Source organism: Strix aluco, chromosome 1, assembly GCF_031877795.1.
Source record: "Strix aluco isolate bStrAlu1 chromosome 1, bStrAlu1.hap1, whole genome shotgun sequence".
Taxonomy (NCBI): Eukaryota; Metazoa; Chordata; class Aves; order Strigiformes; family Strigidae; genus Strix; species Strix aluco.
In genome coordinates this window covers 158,456,875-158,474,110 of record NC_133931.1, presented here as the reverse complement: position 1 = coordinate 158,474,110, position 17,236 = coordinate 158,456,875, and the positions used below count along the sequence as shown (strand labels likewise).

Below are 17,236 nucleotides of genomic sequence, written 5' to 3'. Positions count from 1 at the left end.
AACTTTCTGTACTCTGGTCTGATCATTGCCCCTTTGCTTTAAGTGATTGTCCTTGAAGTTCAGCCAGCTTCCCTGAGCCCCTTTGTCCTCCAGGGATCCCCACTGTCCCACAGGAGCCTTCTGGGCAGATCCCTGAACAAGCCAAAACCTGCTCTCCAGAAGTCCAGGTCTTGCTTGCTTCTCTCAGGATCGCAAACTCTGCCATCTCACGGTGGCCACAGCCAGGGCTGCCCTTAACCTTCCCATCCCCAACCAGTTCTTCCTTCTTTGAGAGTAATGGGCCCAGCAGTGCCCCTCCCCTTGCTGGCTTGTTGATCACCTGTGTCAAGAAACAGTCATCAGTCCAACCCAGGAATCTCCTGCAGGGCTTGTGCCCAGTGCTCCTGCCCTCAAAGCGGATGTCAGGGTGGTTAAAGTTCCCCCATGAGTATGAGGGCCTGCAACCATGGGGCTTCCTCCAGATGTCTAAGAAAGGCTTTGTCTCCATCTTGATCGGGCAGATTGTCTGTAGTAGACAGCCACCACGCTCTCACCTGCATAACTCAATTTTAAACTAAAGTTAGTGAAAAAAAAACCAAAACAGATACAGAAGAGTATGTCCTTCAGATTGATGTTTCTTTCCAGGTGAAAGTTGGCTATCATTAAAGGTCGCAGGAAAAAAAAAAAATTGATCCATTTCAAGTAGGAAAGAACAATTGGAGATAAATTCTTCACTACTCAAGCAGGACAAACAAAGCAGTTTCAGCAATTTGCTTTTAAAAAAAATAATCATCAGACACTAATAAACAGAGATTTGGCAACTTCCTTAGAGTTAGGCTAGCCTGTAATTTCTATGTTTGAGAAAGGTAACAAAAGCCATGACCTCTTGCTCCTCAAGTCTAAAAAGCTCAATTAGATCCTGAGCCAATTTTTCTACTACCTACAGCTGATGCACACAACCTAGACATTTCAAAAATAGTGTTCAGAAGCCATCATTTTTACATTACAAGTGACAATGACTGAAGTCCGACTTATCAGCTACTGGACAGTCTCCCTGCTAAGAAACTTCAGCCTACAGCTTATTGACAAAAGTGTCTCTACCGTTGAGGCTTCTATGGTGGTCAAAGAAGCATAGCTATGGGCTGACACTCCTTAGAAATTGTAACTCTCTGCTAGCTTGCAAGTCTTGATCCTGAAGAGATAGTGTTTCAGGGAGGATTTCTGAGTGGCTACCAAAGAGCCAGTAACAGTCCAGTAACATGGCAAAAAGCAATTAAAGACTGTGCCATTCTGAATTTCATGGTCACATGCAGATACCATTCAAAAAGGCAAAGATCCTGTAACACTACTAGCAACAGTTAAGCAAGTCTTCCACCAGCGGTAATCAGTCATGAGCACAGACTAACGTGGGCAGATAGAAGCAATACATATAAGCACCTAAGCTCTACACTGTTTATATTTGAATGTTTAATTACATAAAACAAGGCTATAGGTCACATCTACGAATTAGGATTATATGGAGTCCTTATGAGTTACACTCAAAGTTCTAGTAAAAGCAATTCAGTAGCTCCTTTATATTCAGTGGCCAGGCAGCATCTATGACCCAGCCAAAGCTCTGAGGCATATAGTCCAAAGAAACAACCGGAGAGGTGACCACAAAGTCAATCAGCATGGAAAAACATCAACTCTAGGGATGTCAGGGAGTCAGATGGCATACAGAAGTAACATTTCTGGAGACTTCTGCTAGAGATGTCTATGGAACAGAACCTGGATCACAGGTACCAGCTTGAAGGGATGTCAGAAGATCTCTAGTCCAACTTCCTCCTCAAAGCAGGGTCAACGATGAGGTTATGCTGAGGTTTTAAAACTTCCAGTGGTGGAGATCCCACAATCTCTCTGGGTTTCAATACTTGACTGTCCTGTTGTGAAGAAGTTTCTCCTTACATATAGCCAGCTCCTCATGTTTCAACTTACATTTGCTGGCTCTCATTCTCCTGCCATGCTCCACTGGAAAGCCTGGCTCCACCTTCTTGACCAGCTGTTAGGTCCCCTCAGAGCCATCCTTCCTCCAGGCTGAACAAGGCCAGTTCTCTCAGTCTCTCCTGATGACCCTCTGCTGAACTCAATTCAGTTTGCCAATGTTTTTCTTGAATTGGGGGTCCCAAAACTGGACACAGTGCTCTAGCTGTGAGCTAACGAGTACTGAGCAAAGAGGGGGAATCAAGTCTCTCAATCTCCTGGCTGTGCTCTTGTTCATACAGCCTAGGATGCTGTTAGTCATCTTTGATGCCAGGGCACACTTCTTGCTCATGCTCAGCTCACTCTCCACCAGGGCCTCCAGGGCCTTTCCAGCAGTGCTGCTCCTCAGCCAGGCAACCCCAAGAGCTTACTTACCCTCACTTTCCCAAAGAAGAACTTTGCATTTGACCTTCTTGAATTTCATAAAGCTCCTGTTGGCTTATTCCTCCAGTCTATCCAGCTCCCCCGAAATGGCAGCCTGTCCACAAGCACATCGACTGTTTCCCCCCACCCCATGTCTTGGTGTCACCTGCAAATTTTAAAAGCAAGGACTCCGCTGCCTCTTCCACATCACTGATACAGATGCTAAACCAAACAGCTGCCAGGATAGATCGCTCCAGTACTCTGCTTGCCACTGTCCTCCTGGCAGAGTGCAACCTATTAGCCACTACCCTCTATCCCAATTATCCCACCAGATGGTTGTCCCCCCATCTAGACCATGATGTCCCAACTTGGATACAAGACTATTATGGGAGACAGCGTTGAAAACTTTGCTAAAGCTAAGGTAAATTACATCCACTGCTATCTCTTGCTCACAGGTCCAGTCATTTTATCAGATGAGGCAATCAGGTTGGTCAGGCATGATTCACCCTTGGTAAATCCAGGCTCACTGTTCCCTATTACCATCTTCTTCTTCACATGTCCAGAAATGTGTTTCAAAGAGCACTTGCTCCGTGATTTTCCCAGGGACTGAAGTGACACCAATTGGCTGCAGTTCCCTGGATTGTTTTTATGGTCTTTTGCAAAGATGGGTGCAATAATTGCCTTTTTCTAGTCACAGGAAACCTTCCCCAATTTCCACAACATTTCAAGGTGATAGAGAGTGGCCTTGCAAGGACATTGGTCAGTTCCCTCAGCACCCTCAGATGCAGCCTGCTGGGTACCACAGAGCTGTATGGGTCAAGTTTTCTCAAGAAATCCCTGGCTCAATCCCTGTCCACTGCTGGCTGTTCCTCTTGAACATGTTCACTGATCACAGAGGTATGGGAGACATCATTAGTGCAGACTGAGACAAAGAAGGCTTTGAGTACTTCAGACTTATCTGTCTCTGTCGTCACTATATCACCCAGCCCACTCAGCATAGGGCCCACATTTTCCTTGGTCAGCCTTTTATTACTAATGTAACAGTAGAAGGTTCTCTTGTTGTCCTTGACGTCTCTTGAAAATCTCAACTTCAGCTGAGCTTTGACTTTCCTGAGAACAGATGCCCAGGCAACATTTCTAAGTTCCTCCTTTGTAGCCTGTCCCTGCTTCCACCTCTTGTACACTGCCTTTTGATGTTGGGACCTCCACTGTGAGTTCCCTGCTTAGTTAAGCTGGGCTCCTCATAAATCTGTTAATTTTCTTGCATATCAAGACAGACTGCTCATGTGCTTGGAGGGTCCTTAAAGACCTGCCAGCTTGTCTGAGCCACTTTGATCTTCAGAGCTGCTTCCCATGGGATCACACCTACCAGTTCCCTAAATAAGCCAAACTCTGCTTGTCTGAAGTCCAGGGTCTGTACTTTGCTACTCTCCTTCCTCATTCCCTTCAAGATCTTGAGCTTCATTATTTCACAGCAGGCTGCCACTGATTATCACATCCCTAACCATTTCCTCCTTACAAGAGAATAGCAGACCCAGGTGTTCCTCACCTCTGGTTGGCTCAGATGGAGAAAGGGGGACAACAGCCAAGCAGTGACTAAACAACAACAGGACAGCTATTATGGTATGGTATCTGTGCAGAGAATCCATAGGATGGTCAGTGAATGGCAGCAGGAGCTGACTGAATATCTGTGTAAAGGAGAATGAAGTAGGGAGGATGAAAAGGAGAGGACAGCTGTACAAAAACCTATCAGCACAGCTAGACAAGAAGTCTTCATGGGAATCTGGGGCCCAGTGAGAACAACAGTAGTCAATACTAAGAGATAAGCATGCCATTGAAGGAGAAGCAGTTTGCTGTTTCAAAGTTACACTCCACTCAGCAAGTTAAATGAGGAAATGCAGAGACACACACAGCTATGGAGTCAGAATGATTTTCAGCTGAGATTCTTGCATCAGAATGGGTAGGCAAGGAAGCTGAAGAAACAGAACAGTGAATCACAGTCACGGTGCCTGGCAAAAATGTAATGACTCAGAACTAAGAGAAAATAAGACACTGACCAGAAGTAATGAGACAAGGCCTGAACGAAGAAGAGGTGCAATTTGATATGCAGTCATGTTACGCTAGAGACAGTTTGTGGCCTGAGGTCAAAATTGAGGCACAACTGCTAGACTTGGGTCACAAAGGTCACATCAGCCCCAGAGATCTAGGTCCCTAGCTATGAATGAAGATGTCTATGAACTTTTCCGAAATTCAATGAGGGTTTCAGTGACCTGAGAACAAGGGAAGGATCCAGAGGTAAGGAAAATGGGGTGGGGTACAGCCTGCTGCACGGAACTGGAGTTAATGTTGAATACCCTATAAAAAATGCTAAGCCTTGTTACGTTACAGTATGTCAGCCTGGGTTTAAGCAATTCATTCTTTTCATTAAATTTGCATTTTAGACAAAAGATACGCAGTAGATTCAATCAACCTGCATTTAAGTAAAGCATTTGACATACAGTCATAAAGGGAACCACTACTTAAGACTAAAAAATGGGGATTAGAACAAGAACAATATGTTGCAAAGAACTGGCATACAGGAAAAGTATTAAGCAGGAAATACCTCATGGACCATTTTAAAACTGATTTTATTTAAATATTTTCATTAATAGCTCCAGCACAAGAAGGAGAAGTATGCTAACAAAACTTAACAATGACAGATTTGGGTGGCACTGTCAATACAAGGCAGAGGACAGTACAGAGAATATAAGGAAGCTGAGAACTGTATAATAGAAATGTGATTAAATATAGCATTACAAAGCACAGGATCATGTTCCTCAGAGTCTATACTCATAATTCCTGTTCTAATATGGGAATTCATCAGTCACAAACAATAGAAAGCAGAAATACTTGTGAGTATTAGTCAATCACAGAATGACCATATGCTGTATCAGCCTGGTAGAACCACAAAAAATAAAATGTGATCCCAATCTGCATCATTAGCTATTTCCAGTAGAGATAAAAATGCATCAGTGGCATTCAAGCACTGGTGATACTGGTAATCTGTATTACTATGTATAGCTCTGGTCTCCTGAGAGGTCGATTTAAAGAGGTTTGAAAGAGGTGAATTTAACCTGGAATAGATATAACGAAGGACTGTGAGGATTAGAATTGTGGGGAGCCCCTCCTACTTGGGAAACTAAAAGCACTTGCCTTGCCAAGCCCAGCAAAAAAGAAAAAAAAAAAAAAGGTGCCAGATCTAAAGTATCTCAGAAGTAAGGAACCTAACTAGTCTTGAGGCAGCAGTTGTGTCACGGCTACAGAGGAAACCAGACTGGATGTGCCAGGAGATCCCATGCAGTTCCATAATCCTACCTTCCTACATGTAATAGTTTGCTAGGTTGAACTTTCTCATATGATTATATCCATGAAAAATTAAATCCTTCTCAAATATCTGAACTATAGCAGCTGAGCGACCCTACCCAGCTAGCAGTATGCTCCAGCACTATACTACAGGCTTGATCAGAGCCTGGAAGTCCAACAGCAGGTTATCTGCGCCAACCACCCAACTCGCTATCACATCAAGTAACACTGAGAGCCCATCTCCTTTTCCACTACTACATAAGACAGTTTTCAAGAGTAAAACGTATTTAGTATCTTCCCCTCTCCCCTTCACAGTTCCCAGAAAACACAAGCAAGAGTGTGCAAAAAGCCTGTGGGTAACAGGTGTTGATTGGCTGGAAAATACTCCAAGAAGTTGCTCTAGAAAATGGGAAGTTTTACCCTGTGTTTCAAGTGCATTCCAAAGCCACCAGTGCAAATCTTCCACTTGACAGGACACCGATGCACACAGCGTTTTCCCATCCCATGAACAGTGAGAGTAAGGAGGTTCTGATACACTGACTGCAGCCTGATGGAGTACCTTAATCCAGACGCAACGTCATATCATCGATACCAGCGCTCCAGCTGCAGATAAAAACTCCACTGCAGACAGAACTCTAGCAATTTGTGTTGCCTTATCACTCCATCAGTTAAAATTATTGGCTGACAGCAATAAAGACACTGAAAGACAAGAAGACTTGGTGACAGCATGGTTCCGAAAGGTGCTAGCATCTGTGTAAGTTTTTGACACACTTGAATAAGGCTCTACCTATTAAAGAATTATGGATTTGCTAAACAGAGGCACAAGTCTTCTGTTTCCAGAAAAGTTTGGTTACCTCTACTCTGAGACCTTCTTATGTTATAAAGGCAGCAGACAAAAAAAAAAAAAAGCGCCTTGAAATGGACATAACTTTAAAATGATAGCCTCACCACAGAGGATATATAATTTGTCTGTGAAAACAATTTTTGTGAGACAGACAGAACTGACAACACAAGAAACGTAGCTTTCATTCTAAGAAAGTACAGACTCCAAGCAGAGCAGGAATGAGGCTCTAACACAAACACCATGGAGGCTGCAAGTAGTTCAAAGGTCTGGATTTAATGGTGGCTTAGTCCTTTCAAGACAGCAGCATGAGAGAACTAATGGCTAACCTATGAGAGGCTGTGCTTTCAGAGGGTGGCAGGAGTTACAAGAAAAAAAGTGACACTATGACATCAGGAGTATCAAAGTGGGCTCACCTCCTCGGGTAGCTGGCACTAGGTACCTGTGGAATGTCACAGAAGAGAATCTGCAGGCTGCCATCAACTCTGGGTTTACACTAGCAGTGGAGAGGTAGACTTGAAAGGACGTGGAGATCTACACACCTGTCAAAGGGATTCTAAGCCCAGAAAAAGAACCAGAAGCCAAAGAAACTGGAACTAGGATGTGGCGAGGGCATGTGTTTTGAAGACTAAGGAAGCTTGCCTTTTGGGACCAAGTAGGTTTTGGGGGAACTGTACTGACGAGGGTACAGGAAAGGAAAAGTCTGGGAATAATGAAAGAGAAGGGGAGCAGAGAGAAATTCCAGCGTTTAAAAAAGAAGTAGAAGATTTAAGCATTGAGGATCAAGCATAGGCAGACACTGAAAGCTAGACATATCCCCAGAGATAAGAGAATAACTCTCCAGACAATGCAGGCCCCTTGAACTCTGTTGTTTACACAGGTTCACTTCAGTCCTACTAGGACACAACCACAAAAATTAGAACCTGGCAGCTCTACTGGGCCAGAGAGACCTGAGAACGAGCCCACCTCCTACAGGCACAGCTGTGCTCTGAACCAGCTTTTGGCCAGCCTCAAAAATTGATCAAAAACATCCTTAAGACCCAGAGGGCCCCAGCGTCAAGTCATGTACTTCGCAGCCCAGCACCACTGTCCATCCAGCAAGTGGCAGTGCTGGCTCGGCTAACCCAGTGCACGAGGAGACACAGGCCGGGCTGCACTCCACACTCCCAGCCCCCAGCCCCAGCCCCAGCCTTGCTCTCTAGACTTTCACCCACTGCCTACTTACTTTTTAATTAGATTTTTAAACAAAAAGTGAAAGTATTTTCTAAAATCCCTCTAATTACACTAAGATGCTGAACTGATTGTGAAGGGAATAGGAAATGAAAGCGACTCACCCTCTGAGGGAGAATTTTGTCAGCCATCTTCCTCCTCTTGGCACTGTACATTTTTTAAAGAAAAAAACACGTTACCATGGTGACAGATCTAGGAGTAACGAGGCCACCTGCTAAATTATCCTGACATCTCCACATGCTGGTGCACAGCTGTGCATGCATCAGCAAAAGGGTCTCACCCATGCCCAGGACCTAGGACCCCTTCTCTCAGCAGCCTGGGGAGGTAGTTAGCTAAGAACAAATCAGGGCTGTCTGTTATGCATCTTGGAAAGAAGTGTGCAAGTTCTTTGATCACAGCATCTTCTATGGTGCAGGGCGGCAATGTAGGCAAGTGCATGTGCACATGCTGTCTATAGATACAGAAAAAGCATGTAGGAGGACAGTGTGCACGTGTGGAAGCGTGCATAGATATATCTATGCATATGCACATGCAAGTGGTTGAGTGCCTGTAAACAGAACGTGAACTTGTTCAAACAGATGACGTGCATTCGTGCATTCATGCCCCAAATTAAGTGCTGATTAAAAACACACATATATATGTGTATTTCATATGGTGTATGAAAACACATACATATATACACACACTTCCCTACGTATATACACTTGTTTTATTGTAATGTATTTCCATGAGTGATATACAAAGGTAAGTGGGCTTACGTTTCCATATTTGTTCATCTTTATGAACGCACGTGTGGGAAGATAAATATGTGCCTGTAGTGTATATACTCAATGTCCCCATACCTATACCTAAGCACATTTATATATCTATGCTTTTAAAAACATACTTGTGTTCGTGTACATACACACAAACGTATATGTGCCTAAGCAATGATACTGTCAGGAAGATTGCCAAATACATTGTCTTTTGAATTCTTCAGATTCTGAGAACCATTTGTGCCCACCAAACCTGTCACCTAGAGTTCTCTAACAGGGCCAAGAGGGAATTCAGGCCTATTCTTCACCTCTATAATTTGTGAGGCCTTTATCTTAAACAGGAGATGAATCACTCCATCTGTGACAGACAAATGGGAGAAAGCAAACTGCCTGCTGCTGCTCTGCCATGTCACAAAGATGCCCCTCCTGACTGTTTTCATACAGGAAGTCTGTCATCAGCCATGTCCACGTAAAAGCTGTTTCCACACACATCAATGTGGCATACTCTCTTCCTACATTTGCTAATAATAAGCCCGGCCTGAAATACCAGATCCTTAGATTCTTCCCCATCCCCATATATGCCAAGCCTGAGGAACTCTTTGTGCCCGGAGGTGCAAACTACATCCTTCCTCAGGGGCAGAAAATTCATCCACACAGTCACACCCAACTTTGTAGGTGAACAACGTCCCTTTTTAAAAGCTAGCATAATGGGACTGGAATGTTACACGGTGTGAACCTCCAACACCTTCCACAGCTCACAAAATCAAATCCGCACTGAAACACTTCACAGAATTCGGGAAGTAATGCCTGACCAAGCTCCACCCTCCCAAAGGGAAATGGGATATGCATGCACCTGCAACAACTCCAAAGGCTTGCAGTTAAAAAGCAAGTAACAAACAAAAAGCCCCCAACAACTTGGGTCTCAACTAGCTCTCCAAGAGTCTATTACAGAAATGAGATTTTTGTCTCCACCAAACCTGCCAAGAAAGGACAACTACACCTTCTTGGCCCTTTTGTGCCATAAAACCTAGAACTCCGTTACTCCAACAAATGGACCCAACGTGCCAGAAAAGTTTGCCTGAAAACCCAGAAAAACTTCAATGGAAAACAACAGGGAGGTGGAAAAATGAACAAGGGGAAAATATTCAACACATTATCTGGAGGGAAGGCATGGCAGAAGAAACAGAAACACTTTCCTGAGTACCTAGGAAGCACTGGTGTGAGCTGGACTCGCTACAGTAGAGATTACTGCTGGGTTCCAAACTAGAAGCATTGAAGTTAAGAACTGGGGAGGGGGAACTGCTTCCTTCTCTGAATTAGGCCATCAACTTTTAGAAAATACTCTTCTTTAACGATCCCTGGAAACTAGTCAGTAACTAAGGTTTACCTTAATTATCCAGCAGTGGCAATTTTTCAGGTTATATCTACCCCGTATACTTGAAGGCTAGGCATTATTCTGTGCAGTTTCCTGGAGTACCTCCTGGGAGGTGCTGTGGAATGTGCATTTTGGCTAGTGGTGGGCAAGGCCTCCAAGTCGCACATGCATCTCTTGTGCTCGCGTGCTGCACTCACACACGTTCCTTCTGTATTCAATCTTATTCAATCGTAATATATTAATACTCTCAGGATTGGTGTCCTTTCCAGATGCATCCCAGATATAAGCATTCCCAAGTCTGGCTTGCTGATCCAAGGCATATAACCTGGACAGAGCAGGGCTCCTGAAGCACTGAGCTTAGAGAGTCATGGTTTACCTACAACTAGATATGATGACACACCAGAAAACTGCATCCATATATACACCTCTAAAGATTTTGCAAAAGGCAGACTACCCAGATGACTGCACCCTATGTATTTATCAGGAACTGGCTCACACTTGAAACTCAAGACTGCTGAGGTCTAATAAGTTGCAAAAAGGAATAAGCGAACTGTTATTTAAGAGAGAAATGCACTCTGCACTGTACAAAGTGGGCATATTTTAAAAAGAAAGTTCCTTCAGAAAAAAAAATCCTCTAATTCTATGAAATTATTTCCCATGCATATCTCTTTATATGTAGGAATGCCTGTGACAATTGCAAGTTTTATGACCACTCTCCTGAGTGACCACAGTACAAGTATTCACATGACCAACCAAAAATTTCTTCCACTTCTCTTATTTACGAGACATTTTGTTAGCCAGTCAGAAATCAGAGAAACTATACAGAACAGATAACAAATAAAACAATATTTGTACTATATTAGAAGAGAACTGGTTCACTAACTTTAAAGGCTAAATATAACGGCCAGATTTATAGCCTGATAAACCTGTGAGGTAAAAGCATTATAACTGCAAAACCAGACATTAGTAAAGGTCAGTTTGTTCAAGACCATTCACAAACGAAGCAAAGAGTAAAATTTATCAATGTTTTTCCTGCTTTAAGAAACTGACAATACATAAATCTTTTCTGTCTCATTCGATCTTAAAGGTCTTACCTATTGCTAAAAAGATATCGTTTTTTCTTCCTCAAATTGTCCTCCCATGTTTTCTTTCCGGAACACTCACCTCCTAGTTCGGTTCTGAGTGGCTTGCTGCTGCTGTTGCACTTGCTGCTGCACCTGCTGTTGCTGGACCTGCTGTGGTGCAGTGCGTTTTCTTGTTGTTTCCATCACGGTCTGGGGCATCCCAGGTCGAACTGAGGGACTTCCAACGTATGGGGGGCCTGGGGGACCCATGGGAGCCCCCTGATGGGGCATTCGAGCTCCTGATGGCATCCCAGGTCGCTAGAGAAGAAGCAAAACAGAAAGAAGAGCCAGTTCGGTCCCTGTTTCTTCAGCTGCAAAGACATCTGTACATAATCCGACACTAGCTCCAGCAAGTTCCCCATTCTGACCATCCTGATAAGTGCTAAGCAGCAACACAGAGCACATGAGCTCTGGACTGGTATTTCCTGGACGTCGTAAAGAGGCATTCAGTGATAGACAGGAAACAGGGATGAAAAATACTAGGCTTGGGAAAACACTCAGTGGTCAGTAACATATCCAGGCCAGCTTACAGCAGAAAGCTCTACCTTCAGACCAGAGAAAAAGCTCCATGGCAGCTACACCCAGTCCAAATGCTAATCAAAGCTACAAGCGAGCTCACATCTACAGTGCTTCAGATTTTGCACTGACTAGCAGGCTGCTTTGATCAGTAGGGAGACTGTAACAAGCAAAGGTGAACCATGAAAACACTATGATAAAACATTTTCCATTAAGAGCCCTCTCCTTCACCTACACTGGAGAGCAGCGTAAGTTCACAAAGCGACAAGAATCCTTTAAGAAAAGGTCATGTCTCTGATCAAGCCTCTAAAATAAAAAATAAAAAAAAAGGAATGTGGTAGTTTGTCAGCAGCCCCTGCAGGCATTCTAAAGTCCTGACATTTACACTGGCTTCAGTGTGCTCTGGAGAGACACTTTGGGTCAAATCACAAGCTTAATGCTGTACAAGACACACAATAAACTCAATTCTGAATCCTAAAAGTTTATAGTCGTCAAGGAAAAACACTAGTAAAATAATTACTACCTGTAAAATGCAATTTAAAACAGAGAGAAGAGCTTAGTTTCCTTCTAAGAATTATCAAGATGTTTATTTTATGTCTATGTATATGTGAAAATACAGACGAATGCACACACGCTCTTCAGGCATTTGAGCCACTATGTGAATAAGAATAATCATGCACATAAATCTTTTGAAAGTCAAGTCCCTCTACAAAGTCTTTTAAGGAAACCAAGAGGCAATGGCATCCATTATGGATAAATAATTGGCTAAAGGATAGAAATGAGGTAAAAGTAATTGGTTCTGAAAATAAAAGGAAGGCACATGCAGAGTGTTGCTGGGACTCAGGCGTTTCAGCATATTCATAAGCAACCTGGAAAAAAAAAAAAAAAAGGAAAAAAAGCAAGGAAGTGAAAAAGTTTGTTGGTAACATTAAGTTATTCAAGCTGGCAAGGATGAAGGCCAGTGTCAAAGAACTGCAAAAAGGACTTTATGAGACAGAATGAGCAGTTAAAAAGAAGATTAAAATGGATTTCAATACATACTGAAATGAATTACATGGGAAAAAACAATCCAATCATCACATACAAAACAATGGGCTCTGAACTGACTGTTGCCTGACAGAAGCAAGATCTCGGAGTTTAAACAGACACTTCCAGAAAAAAAACCAAAACAACAAACACATCAGTTTGCTGCTTACTAGAGGTCAAAAAAAGCCATTAAATAAAAGAAATGACAAGGAAGGGGACAGAGAATAGCACTGTGCCACTGTCCATGGTTTGCCCGCATGTTGAATGCTGTGTGCAGTTCTGGTTCCTGCAGTTCAGTAATGGCAGAGTAGATCTGAAAAAAGTACAAAGAATGGCACGGAAATGATTAAGATATGGAACTGCATCCACGTAAGTAAAAGTAAATACACTATGATTTTGCATCTGGAAAGATGTGATCCAAGGTAATCTAAGGGGGCATTTGCTAGAGCTCTGCAAAATCATGAGTGGCCTGGAGAGGGCAGTTGGGGATTAACTGTTCACTGCCCCTTCCAGAAACAACCATCACGGCCATCAGGGGAGGCGAGGAGGAGTCAGGCTCACAGACACCCAAACTGGGTAGTTTGCCACACAGTGGCTACTCCGCCTGTGGAACCCCTTTCCAAAGGGGTGCTAACGACATGGAAAACATGTGGCTCAGAAACTTCTCTGAGTTATCAACAGTTAAAGACTGAGAAAGTACTTGGGAGAAGTACACTAGTGGTCTCCAAAGTGAGATGCATGCACCCCACAGGGTATGCTAGACAGTCCATTGAGAGGTGGGAAGAAAATGGTTTTTACACTATTAATAAAATAAAATAAAAACTTTAAAAATAGTTTATTTCATCTTTATCTCAACCTTTTATAATTTCTAAATATATATTATAATAATATATAATTCTAAATATAATTTGAACCTGCATCTGCAATTAACCACCCAAATGCACTGCAGTCCCCAAAGCCCCAGCTCAGTGCCCTTCCTGATCATCACAAGTCTTAGATATAAATTGCACTTGTATGCATGAAGGAAACTGGAGAAAGAAATAAGGGGAATGGATGATCAGCAAAGACCCAATGGCTATAATTGGTACGGACAGAGAAGGAAGGCTGAGGTAGGAGAGAGACCAGCACAGGAAGCCAAGCAGGTGAATTCAGCAAGTATTTGTGTAGGAAACCGACTGTGGGTATGGCCACTGAGCAGAGAAGCAGCAGGAGGCAGCAAACAGGCAAAACTGAGGCCTTGTGCAGAGCTGGAAACATCTTCTCCCACAAACACGGAGCTATGAAAACTGCTGGAACAGAGCAGCTCTCTCCGTTCCCACGTACTCACCCCCACCCTCTGACCCAGGCAGAGTCAGCAGAAACAAATGGCCCAGAAAATGCTTCTCACTTGAGCTGGTATTTAAGATCTCTCTGTTGCCTGTCAGTCTACACACTGTGGCCCTCTTCCAGCAAAGAGCAGACCACTGGGCCTGCTGTTCCCTGCCAATCACCTGGGGACATTTGACAGTCATTCGGAAGAGACAAGATCCTGAGCACAGCCATCTCATGTTCGTCCCTCCCGGAGACTGGCCACAAGGATCAGACTGCAGGGCCACTTTTCTGCTTCTATAAAGGGCACCTTAAGGCCTGGAGAACAAGGTCAGGAGGCCAAATCTACTCTCGATCTAAGTCTGACATCGTTGGACTTCCTTCAGTTCCCTTTGTAAACAGAGAAGCATGAAGAAAGAACAAAACCGAGAAAAAGGAGACAGCTCTAGCAAAAGCATATTCAATCTCACCCCTTGCCCTGCCTCCTTCCTTCCCCTCCCTTCTTATGTTCCTATCTCCGATATCACCCATAGATGAAATATTACTCACTATGCAATCACCATCTCCCTGCTGCAAGTCCACCAGGCTCCCAAGATACAGAAATGCTTTCTATCTAAACTTTTATAAAGAACACACAAGCAGTACCTTACCTTATCTAAAAGCTTGTTTTGCTCTCAAACACATGTGCAGCACAAGACAGTGACAGACAATACACTGAATTTTTCATAATACTGACATAAAAGTCTTGATACTAAGGAGTATCAAGATACCATTATGTCTTTTGAAAGACACCTGTCTATGGGTTAGGATCTGTCTCTCCCCTCTTCCTCAGAGGGAAGGAATCTGTCCTGAACAAGCCACGGTGAAGGCTGCAGTGAAAAACAGCACTGACACATCCTCCTTTCTGGAAGATCATCTACCCTAGACCCCTCTACTCAACTCAACTCTGTTCTTACCCACAGACCCCTTTTTTTCCTCCATTGATTCCATTACATGTATTACTCTGCACTACTTCAAACACTTTACTGGAGAGAGGGCAAAACCACTGTGGCCCATAGGACATGAGGAAGACCACAGTATGGAGGGACGACTCTCACAGCTCTGAGATGATGCAAAGAGTAGAGTGGAGCTGCCTTCAGAGCATCTAGGCAAGGCCAAACAGTACAGCACACAAAGACACACAACCAATAAATACATGCATTCTGGTCCCTAAGAATTCTGCCCATTGCCTGTATTCCTGCACACAGTCCACCACTGCCCTGGCTACACCCTTCCAAAGCTGAGCACACTGTCAGTGCAGCAAGCACATCACCTCCCCAGCAACTGCTGCCAAGTCCCTATCACTACCTTCCACTGCCCAGTTTCCCAAGCCACACATCTGACTTTTCTACTTGCTTCCCTGCCTGAGCCTCCTTCAGATCAGAGGACTGCTTCCTTCCTCTTCCTCGTTGTCATTCTTCAGGTGAACTTCTCCAGTCTGACGGCAGAAATGAGACAACTTTGGAGTGGTGCTTTTCTATGTATTTCTACTGCAGAGTCTTTTCTCAAGGGACATCAACATCACAGCAGCCAAAATGCTGAAGCAGACAAAAGGAGGGCTCCTGTCTGGACATACCAGATAGAGGAAAATAACCTGGAGAACTGATAGGTAAAAGCAAAAGAAAGTGTCAAGAAAAGAAAAGCAAAAACACCTAAAGCGCCTTAGAAAAGGACCAAACAGAGAGCAAGGAGTCACTGCAATGCAACAGAGCACTGAGCTGCACCTACAGCAATTTCCTTTTCTGAAAGACACAGACTGTATCCATCTTGGCACCATACAGGAAGACTCTGATGGCATGAACACGCACAGGCCTCTTGCTAACTGAGAAACAGAGAGGTTTGGAGAACAATTACCAAGTCTACAAACAGCATATTTTTTTAACTAAAAATAGATGCTACCTTGGCTAGACAACATATTGTGTCAAGGCATTACAGTAGCTACTGATTTCTGTAAGGCATAAACATAAGCAAGAGGAGATGCCAGATGCTGTCTGGAGGTAAGAATGGGTCACCAAAAGTATCTGGAACAGTTAAGAATAGACTAGACTGATATTGTCTGATGGCAACAGGCTTCTGACTGCACAAATGGTTTCCCAATCGAATGCACCATTTCAAAATGGACTCTTAGAAGTACAAGAGAAAAAGTTGTAGACGGCTTATCTCCTCTCCTACAACTACAGCTGTTACCTCATATGAGTTCCTTTTTTAAAATGTCTATTAATCTTTCAGAGATTTAGTAAGCAGAAACATCAGTATTGCAATTCTTCTTGCTTGCCTGCCATATTCACCTTCCTCCATTTCCCAAAAGCTCTCACATCCTAGAGTCAAGGTCCAAGTGTTCCAGGTTCCACACATTTTTAAATAATGCTCACAACAATCCAAAAATCTTTCACTTAGAAACCACCACATTTACCAAACTGTGAATTGTAACTTGAGACAAAGTTCAGTGACCACCTTTGTATTTCATGCATGTCCATTCACAGCTCAGAATAATCAGACACCAAACCTCAACCAAAGCACTTGGATGCTACCAAGAAAAAAAACCAAAAACTAACCTGTCTTTGGAATTTAAACTAACAAACCCTATATACCATCTTTGAGTTCCATCAGCTTCCTTATTTTAATAGATCTGATCACATTCACTACTGTGATGTAATGTATGGAATGGATTTTGTGTGAAGAACTACCAAAATGTACCTCTTGACTGTAAAAATCATGGCTTTGGGAGGGGAGAGGGTTTAACAACAGAGCTCTGCAACATCATGACTGGCGTGGAGAGAGAAGAGGCTGATCAAGAGCTCACTGTCTCCTCCCTTGCAAGACTTGACAACAGCTAGCCATTGGCAGAATCTGGCACTTCTTTATGTAAGATAAGCTGCAAAAATTCCTGACACAAAACACTGTGAGTGCTGAAACTTTCTATGGGTTCGCGAAGACATCGGCGGACTAACCTACATAAAAAAAATCCATATAGGGCAGCTTTGGGTCAGAAAGCTCCAGAGTTACAAAGCGCAGAGTATTTCGATGAAACATCACTAGGTTTTTGTCTGGTTCGTGTACTTCCATGCAGTCTTCTGCTACTCCCTGCAACTGGGGACACTGGGCTAAATGATCCAGTGTGACCGTTCTCATATTCCTACAGTATTTCTTTTTTCAAAAGCAGAAGAGCAATTCAAACATCTCACAGATCAATTACATCTGTGCACCTATATTCATCAGTAAATCCAAGTCTTCTCAATGAGCAACTCAAATTTGTTTAACAAGTCCATATTGTATAAAATCACATGGATCTCTATTAAAGCCCTAGCTAGAACTAGTA

The 17,236-nt window shown here is 43.3% G+C and overlaps 1 protein-coding gene across 11 annotated transcripts in view; it reads right to left on the bottom strand.

Annotated features, from left to right (window-relative positions):
* Positions 1–17,236, bottom strand: part of SMARCD3 (SWI/SNF related BAF chromatin remodeling complex subunit D3) — a 111,650-nt gene that overhangs the window by 48,870 nt on the left and 45,544 nt on the right. For 10 of the 11 annotated variants that reach the window (XM_074842696.1, XM_074842714.1, XM_074842723.1 and 7 more), the window contains 2 exons: positions 11,069–11,286; positions 7,879–7,921 (listed from right to left, as the gene is read on the bottom strand). The exons of the other annotated variant lie outside the window; for it this stretch is intronic. In XM_074842696.1, coding sequence (XP_074698797.1) covers positions 7,879–7,921; positions 11,069–11,277 — 252 coding nt within the window. In that variant the 5' untranslated portion in view covers positions 11,278–11,286. The remainder of the gene's footprint in view (positions 1–7,878; positions 7,922–11,068; positions 11,287–17,236) is intronic. 11 annotated transcript variants of the gene reach the window in all.